Source organism: Tenebrio molitor, chromosome 8, assembly GCF_963966145.1.
Source record: "Tenebrio molitor chromosome 8, icTenMoli1.1, whole genome shotgun sequence".
In the NCBI taxonomy this organism is placed as follows: Eukaryota; Metazoa; Arthropoda; class Insecta; order Coleoptera; family Tenebrionidae; genus Tenebrio; species Tenebrio molitor.
The window spans coordinates 14,322,982-14,332,384 of record NC_091053.1 but is presented as its reverse complement, the minus strand read 5'-3'; the positions used below and the strand labels follow the sequence as shown (position 1 = coordinate 14,332,384).

Genomic DNA, 9,403 nt, shown 5'->3' with positions numbered 1-9,403 from the left:
GCAAATGGTTAGCTCGCGTGGGAATTGTGAACAGGAACTGACTGGGATTTAAATTGACTCATCTTTTATAGAGCAGAATGAAAACAACTTGTAACGGCCTCTTCTTATTTATTGTTTAATTAAAAACAAACAGGGTATCTATTATATAATGTGCGATCAGAATAATTGCGAGGCCTAGATCGGTTCTCCCACTGGACGGATTGTTAATTCAGTAATCTGCAAGATTGTTTGTTAATGTGGATTCAAGAGGGGCTGCAAGGCCGCACCTGGACTGCCGGATCCGTGGACAGAACGTAGACGATGGCATCGGCGACTGCTTCAGGTCTGAGATACGGCAGTTGTCTGATCACGTCTTTGTCGTCACCGGACATGCCTTCCAGGAACTCGGTGCGCACCACCCCGGGACTGATGCTCTAAATAATCAACGTCATCAATAATTTTAATTAATTGTTACTTACCGTGACCTTGATGCGACTCTTCTGCTGCACCAGCTCCAGCCTCAGACTCTCCGTCAAGGCCGTGACGGCGAACTTGGACGCAGGGTAGACGTTGAAGCTCGGCACGTTGTGCACCACGTGGCCAGCAATCGAGTTCAAGTGGACGATGTGTCCGTCGATGTCGTGCTCTTTCATCACTTTGACGGCCTCTCTGGTGCAGATGCACAACGCCAGGACGTTAACGTCGAACACTTCGCGCCACATCTCGGTGCTGCCATCTTGAAGGGACGTGTTGGATGGGACTCTTAGAGATGAGGAACTCACCTGTCAAGTTAGTCAGTTTGGTCAGGCCGGCGTTGTTGATGAGGATGTGGACGGGGCCGACGTTCTCCACCACCCATTTGAAGGCCTCGAGGATGTTGTCCTCTTTGGTGACGTCGCAGGAGATGGGGAAGAGTTCGCCGGGTTGGTCTGCCAAGGAGCACGCGAGCTCTTCGACGCGGTCGATGCGACGGGCCAGGCCGATAACCTTGGAGTAGATACATTTTAAAAGAGATCAGTGAAAAATTCAAAATGGCGTTAGAAACGTCAAAGTTTAAATTGGGTTTTGTTTCACCGCCAACCTGGATATATCATATCATTCTAGTAATGGGAGAACATGTATTGCTGGTTGCATCACACATTTTTGTCTCATTGTACCATGACCAACTATGTTATGGCCATTAAAATGAGCTTCGTATGAAGTATGTCATGGATAGTCATGGCCAACTTCATCTAGCTTCCGCTGCGCTCCATACGGCCGTCCCAATAAGGGTCTAAAGTTGATTCAGCTAACCTAAAAAAATCGTTTGGTAACTAGCCCCATCTGTTGTAAAATTTTTAACATAAATCTTTATGGGTTGATGGGGAAACCGTGTTTTTTTGTCAGTTTGGCGGAAAAATGTGAACCGGACTTGATACTACCCTTTCGACTGTTAGAGAAAATTCGAAATTTAAGTAAACCAATTATTATTTTTAATTGCAGTAACCCCAAATATGTAGCTTCTGTTGCTTTGATAGCAGGGTATATTGTAAAAAAATTAAATGAAATATTTCACTGCGACAGTTGTCTCTTTCCTATATTGTCTTTTTCAACCCCTGGTCCTCTTTTAGGTTCAATTAATCTTCAAAATCGTTGACTTATCCAAATTATCAGTTTGTAAGTTTTTTTAAAGAATTGGCAGATATTGCCACCACAGAAATTTTGTCATATTTGGCCCAAGAAAATATTTGCAAACAACTCGTAACAATTTTACTTCCACATTTAATTCGTAATTCCCTCTTTATCTGTAACACACATAAAGACAAAATTTGTAAAGTTATTATAGAATTTATTGATGAAACCACTTTTAAAGAATAGTTGTTCACAAAAAACTGATTCCATAAAAAGAAAATCAATTGCTAATAAACCCAAAGTGGAAAGGTTTTAAAATTATAATACTACGTATTTACCAAAGAGGTACCTACATACCTACCTACCTATCCACCCATTTAGGTATGTTCTTTAGTTATCACTCCTTTATGCTTTTTAAAATTACGTTACTTTCGAGTTTTGTTCCTTTTCCATTGTTTTATGTAAATGATGTATTAAATATAGTTATATATTTTCCAGTTTTTACTATTACATATTTTCGTTTGATTTTCATATCTTTTTGAAACTTCATGACACTTTTGAAGGAAACGTCAATCATTGTTATTAACATTTTTCTCCGCTAGTTGGGGCTAGTTACCAAACGATTTTTTGAGGTTAGTAGAATCAATTTCAACAATGAAAATTGGCGTATTGGGACGGCCGTATGGAGCGCAGCGGAAGCTAGATGAAGTTGGCCATGGGATAGTCATAGACAAAATAAGAACATATAGAACGCAAACTCCCTATACATTTTTTGGGCACAAAGCGTTTACCGCCATCTCTTATCCTGGTGAGGGTGCAAAATCACAGCCTACTGGATGAGTTTACCTTTCCTTTGATTTTTTTTATCATCGCAAATTTTCACAACAAATTAAAACGCCAGCAATACTTTCGATATTTTATTTTCAACCGTTTTTGATACAGTTCTGCTTCATTTTTATAAATATTATTCCTAAATGTTACCGTTTTCGTATCCTACCACTTAAAATTAAATTTTACCCCTTAATGTAAATGTGGTTAAATGAATTATTTTACCAATAATTTCATCTTCAATTTTATTTTTAAGTGAACGAAAAATTAAAATTAGGTATGTACTTATGTTTGAATTACCGTTAAAATTTTGCTTTTAATATTATCGGCCGAAATGACTGAATATAATTTTGAAAATATCATGAATCTTATTAACCTTTTTTACAAACTCTAAAAAACTCACACTTGCCACTTTCTGCTAAATTTTAGTATACATACATCCAAAAATCCTTCCAATGTTTTCATTCAATTTTTTTTGTGGAAGGAAGTGCTGTTTTTTTAATCCAAAAATTTTTCCAAAGTAGGTACATATTGCGTAAGTGTAGGACTGCTTCCTGCCAAAATTTTGTGTGCCCCGGATTTTTGTAAACTCCACAAGCAAAAGGTTTCTCGCAACGTGGGCGAAATGTCCCTCCCTCCAGATTATTATCAAAGAGTTTGTCAAAAAAGTTATTGTTTTTGCAGTTCCCAAGTCTTCATCATTTAGGTTTGTTCTACCTGTTAGTTAAAATATATATTAGATTATTAACAACAATTGTTATTAGAAATTACCACAGTTAACTAATAACCTGATAGTTGAATTAATCATGATTATGACGATTCAAAACTTGAGTTGCATAGGACATCTTTTGGATCTTATCTGTATGTCCGTAATTTTGTGGAGGGCTCTTAATTCGCCCCACGCTGAATCATAAAGATAAACCTTCACTATATGGTCCATTTTCACACTTAAAATTTCTTCGTTTACTTCCCAAACCAAATCTTTTGTTATCCTATAATTTCTAATTCCTTTAATAAGATGAGGTGTATCAAATAATGGTGTAATCTCTTGGTTGAAGTATTATTTTTCTTTCAATTTGTTGATTGTTTTCTATATAAATTTTGCTTGATTCTCTCAACAACAAATTTAGCAATCTTAGCAGCGGTACTACATTATTTGTAAACGTGACACAGCCTCATTTTAAATTACAAGATAGTGACATAAAGATTGACAATACTTTCACTGATTTTTAGATTATTGAGATTACTTTGATTTTAAAGTTTTGACTTTTTAAAACATTTGCGCCCTCTTGCGGTGTGGTGAGGGTGCGCTAAACGATTTTCCAAAAATTTATTAGGGACTTTTCATTCTATAGTATTTTATTTTATCTATGGGGATAGTGATGAAGTGGTGCCATCTGTTTGTTAGACATTAAGGTAAAATTGCCGTCAAATTTGAAATTTTGTCAATCAAAAAACTCTGAAAATGCTCATTAAATGCATTATTTGTGGCAATTCTGAAAAACCTTTATTTCAATTTCCCAGCGACAGTGGAGTTAGAGCTAAATCGTTTGAGGTTCTTCGGGAAATTTGTGGTACTAGAAAAGAAATTCGTTAACATAGTTTAATGAAGTTGGTCATGTGATGGAGATGAATTGGCGATATCTAGTGAAATTTAGAATAACCACACATTTAAAAAGTTAAATATCAGGTTATGTTATATGCCATTTCATTGTCAAGAACTGTCAGTTTATACTTTTATGACACTATGGCAGGAACATGAAAAATTAGTTAGCGTCTTAGAACCTCGAATTCTGTAATTCTTGCATCGTTTTACTTCGAAATGTACAAGTTCCACGACGAAATTCCCATTCGGAGCGGTTTTGCTGTGATCTTTCATACTTGCTTGTGTAAAAACCTATTTAGAGGAAATTTAGCGTCTTAAAACCTCGATTTCTGTAATTCTTGCATCGTTTTACTCCGGAATGTTCAAGTTCCACGACGAAATTCCGATTCGGCGTTAGTTTGCTGTGATTAGTCTATGGCTGTGATCCTTCACACTTGCGTGCGTAAAAACGCATTTAGAGGAAAGTTAGCGCCTTAGAACCTCGAATTCTGTAATGCTTGCATCGTTTTACTCCGAAATTATCAAGTTCTACGACGAAAACGTATAAACTGACAGTTTTTGACAATGAAATAGCATATAACATAACCTGATATTTAACTTTTTAAATGTGTGGTTATTCTAAATTTCACTAGATATCGCCACTTCATCTCCATCATCATGGCCTACTAAATCTGAACTGCGCTGCGCTTATTAATACGCGCAGCGCAGTTCAGATTTAGTAGGCCATGCCATCATCATAGAGAAAATAAAATACTATAGAATGAAAAGTCCCTAATAAATTTTTGGAAAATTGTTTAGCGCACCCTCACCACACCGCAAGAGGGCGCAAATGTTTTAAAAAGTCAAAACTTTAAAATCAAAGTAATCTCAATAATCTAAAAATCAGTCAAAGCAGTGTCAATCTTTATGTCACTATCTTGTAATTCAAAATGAGGCTGTCTCACGTTCACATATAATGTAGTACCGCTGCTAAGATTGCTAAATTTGTTGTTGAAAGAATCAAGCAAAATTTGTATAGAAAACAATCAACAAATTAAAAGAAAAATAATACTTCAACCAAGAGATTACACCATTATTTGATACACCTCATCTTATTAAAGGAATTAGAAATTATAGGATAACAAAAGATTTGGTTTGGAAAGTAAACGAAGAAATTTTAAGTGTGAAATTGGACTATACAGGGTGGTCCCGATATAACCTGCCAAAAGAAATCCAGTAATAGGTGACGATGAGTAGAACTCATACATAAAAAATATTTCCAATAAAAGTCTTTTCGTTTTCGAGATAAAAATAATTGAAAATTTGGTCAAAATTTGCTGTACGCTAATGAGTTAATCAGTTTTAAAAAGGTAATTCTGGTTACTTGGCTGCAATTTCTTTAGCAACGGTACCTGTAACACCTATGACATTTGTCAATTTGCGAATCCTTCAAAAAGTTATGAAATTCACAAAACAAGAATACGCCGATTTGCATTTACTCTATGGCGAAACACGTAGTAATTCAAGACCGGCAAGGCGACCATACGGCGAGCATTTTCCTGAAGGAGTCCTTCCGTCCCGTTGTACTTTTGTGGAGCTAGATCAGCATTTATGTGAGGTTGGTTCTGACTGATTCCAATACGATGGCGTCCCCGATCCTCCATTTAACCCCTCTGGATTTTAATTTTTGGGGCCACACGAAAGATTTGGTATACGAAGTTGAAATAAATACAAAAGGCCAACTCCAGAAATGCGTAACAGACGCCGCGAACCAGATTGGTAAAAACCCAGAAATACTGAATTATGATTATGAAAATTGGTACCGGCGTACTCAAATGTGCTTAAATGCCAACGGAAGGCACACAGAACATTTATTATAAAATAATTTTTCTAGTCTAGTTTACCTTTCATTGGTTAGTAGATGTTCTCAGTTAGAATTGAAAGTACGAATATGTAAAGTGTAAATAAATTTATTCAATACATTATTTTGGATATTTAACCACAATTAAGACGATACTCTTATTACACAGTTCTTCCACAATTTTGCACACACACTACCTCTACATTTATTTACACATTGAGGAACATCACTTTATTTATTACCTACTTATTCATCTCAGTCTACAAAATCAGCTTTTGTACCTAAATAAGCCGGTGAATTAACGCACACGGTGTACAGCGTTTTCAATAAATGTCATTAATTTGATTTAGTTTGTCAGATTTGAAATTTGTCATAAACGATTCAGGTACCTATGTTGCTTAGATACTGTCATCCTTACAAACACCAACAATTAATTCCTGAGTAGGTACGTATTTTTGTGGTCAGCAGCGTCGAAAGGGTGTGGATAGGGGTTAATTTATCCCCATTATTTTGGACCTAATGAAAAGGTGTTTTTTGGACTTGTTAGATCCTTCTAATGACCCAGATTTTTTTTGGCAGGTTATATCGGGACCACCCTGTATAGTGAAGGTTTATCTTTATGATTCAGCGTGGGGCGAATTAAGAGCCCTACACTGAAGACTTGGGAACTGCAAAAACAATAACTTTTTTGACAAACTCTTGGATAATAATCTGGAGGGAGGGACATTTCGCCCACGTTGCGAGAAACCTCTTGCTTGTGGAGTTTACAAAAATCCGTGGCACACAAAATGTTGGCAGGAAGCAGTCCTACACTTACGCAATATGTACCTACTTTGGAAAAATTTTTGAATTAAAAAAACAGTACTTCCTTCCATAAAAAAAAATTGAATGAAAACATTGGAAGGATTTTTGGATGTATACTAAAATTTAGCAGAAAGTGGCAAGTGTGAGTTTTTTAGAGTTTGTAAAAAATGATAATAAGATTCATGATATTTTCAAAATTATATTCAGTAACATAATTTCGGCCGATAATATTAAAAGCAAAATTTTAACGGTAATTCAAACATAAGTACCTAATGTTAATTTTTCGTTCACTTAAAAATAAAATTGAAGATGAAATTATTGGTAAAATAATTCATTTAACCACATTTACATTAAGGGGTAAAATTTAATTTTAAGTGGTAGGATACGAGAACGGTAACATTTAGGAATAATATTTATAAAAATGAAGCAGAACTGTATCAAAAACGGTTGAAAATAAAATATCGAAAGTATTGCTGGCGTTTTAATTTGTTGTGAAAATTTGCGATGATAAAAAAAAATCAAAGGAAAGGTAAACTCATCCAGTAGGCTGTGATTTTGCACCCTCACCAGGATAAGAGATGGCGGTAAACGCTTTGTGCCCAAAAAATGTATAGGGAGTTTGCGTTCTATATGTTCTTATTTTGTCTATGTCCATCATTTGTCTATGTCCATCATCGACTTGTCATTTGGTTTAATTTTTTTCGACATTTGGGATGGCCATAACATAGTTTAATGAAGTTGGTCATGATTGTATTCGTGAATCACTCTGTATTAAATGTTTTAACATTAGAAAACAACAATAAATCAACTACACTTATTCAAAAAAGTTATATTTTAAACACAGACATCAGAGTACATTTTTGTAATTGTCATCCAGTTCCATACTCACCTTGAGTCCTTTCTCCACTAAAGTTTTAGCGATTGCAGCGCCAATTCCAGAGCTGACTCCTGTCACGACAGCAACCTTTCCTTCCCAGCGTTCCATCTTCGTGTTTACTTGATAAAAACAGAATAATAACTGCCACACTTCCCAGAATACGACATAATTTATGGTCGAAATCAATAATCAATGTTAACTAGGCAACTTGACTCAAAACATCATTAGTACCAATAAAGAAGATCTTTGTGCATTAATTAGACACACGTCAATTATATTGACCACTTTGGATTAAAAAAAACTATGAACGAAACTGAAAAATATGCAACAACTAGTACGAAATTTGGAAAGATTTTTGTCTCAGGCGAATTGCAAAAGTCTGCAGCGCACGTGTTGCAATAGCTGACGTTTAACAATATTTCCATCACTTTGCAAGTCCGTGACCTGTCCCAGCATCCCCTATATTCCGCTCCGTTCTGCAATTACGAAAAATGACATTTTATTTTGACAAGGGTTTGAGAAACATTAAATCCATTAGATAATGTTGTTTTGACATAATGGGAGGAAATTTTGAATTTAATTTAGTAGTAAAATTGTCGATTAAATTAGGTTATGTTTTTCTAAGTTAAATACCGAGCGATCATTTAAAAAATAAATTGAGTTTGCTTTGGAGCCTATGCTATAGCATGGGTTGCCATAGGTAACACGCCGACTCGGTTTATTTTTTAATTGATCGCACCGTAGTTATTTATGTGACGCGATTAGTAAATTAATCTTAACGGGCGCGCTGGCTTTTGTGGGACGAGTGATGTAAGGAACGAGTCTCCATAAGACAGTAAGCCCAGTAAAGATTAATTGCTAAGCGAGTTGCATAGAAACTTTTATTTCCACCTTCAGCCTTTAAATTTTGTTTTTTAATTGTTATTTATATTTATAAAAATTTTGTAATGAAAGGTGGTGGGACAATTGTACCTACGTCGTCATGGTGTTGAGATAAACAACAAAAATACAGTCAGAAGTTTCGTGAAAATTGTTGCCAAAAGAAAGAAAAGAAAGAATGACTTTAATGCCCGATGAAGACTTTGAAGGCGATTTTCTTGAAGTGCAAGAAAATAACCACGGAATTACCAACGCTGCAAGTGCGGTTCTCTTCTGATTCGATCCCAAGATGCGGTATGAAAATGACTTTCAAAAACGGATCAAAATGCATTATCAACCTATGTAATTGCAACAATTGATAGTTAAATTTGTTTGTATTTATGATAAACTTTTTCAAAAATTATTTAATTAGTTTTGATTAATTATTTTTTGATGAGCATCGTAAAATATTAGAGGTATCTTCTACAAGCCTCTAAAATATTACTACCTGTTACTACTCATTTACTTAGTTACCACAAATGCCTGTAAACTGTCATTTGCTTAGAAGGTGGAAATAAATAGTTAACTGTATATCAAGGATACGAAATCGTTCTTTGGCGTACCGAGAGAAAAATTGTCGAGGCAAGACCATCTCAAAGTCGTCAAAGGATTTCGCAGCCGGCTGAGACGTCGACGGAATGCTCCCGCTTGTGCGTTACAACGAGGTCAAAAACCACAGAAAAACCCCTCGTCGGAGCCGAAGAAGAAATGGGGAAACGCTCGAGAAAATCGATATAGAAGAAACTATAAAAATTAACCCGGTTTGAATACGCATTACCTGGTCCTCTGGAACTGGAGTCGGCCCTGGCATGGGATCTGAAACATACTCGGAAATGTTTGATTATTATTTGTTACAGAACTGCGCTTGTCCGCGGAGATCTGTAATAAAAACACCGGAAAAACTTCGCGAGAGACAGAAAGTGGTAATGTCACTTCAGTC

At 35.8% G+C, this 9,403-nt stretch overlaps 1 protein-coding gene across 2 annotated transcripts; it reads right to left on the bottom strand.

Moving 5' to 3' along the window:
- Positions 1-69: 69 nt before the first annotated feature.
- Positions 70-7,861, bottom strand: LOC138136528 (farnesol dehydrogenase-like). 2 transcript variants are annotated; one of them, XR_011161321.1, is made up of 5 exons: positions 7,558-7,861; positions 762-966; positions 459-715; positions 267-405; positions 70-216 (listed from the first exon to the last, which is right to left on the bottom strand). XR_011161321.1 is itself a non-coding variant. In XM_069055752.1 (5 exons), exons 1-5 carry the CDS (start codon positions 7,651-7,653, stop codon positions 175-177), a joined length of 747 nt encoding a protein of 248 aa, XP_068911853.1. In that variant the 5' UTR covers positions 7,654-7,857; the 3' UTR covers positions 70-174. The 2 variants fall into 2 exon arrangements, 1 of the variants encoding a protein (XP_068911853.1); XM_069055752.1 differs by having other exon boundaries at positions 267-413; positions 7,558-7,857.
- Between the last annotated feature and the right edge of the window lie 1,542 nt (positions 7,862-9,403).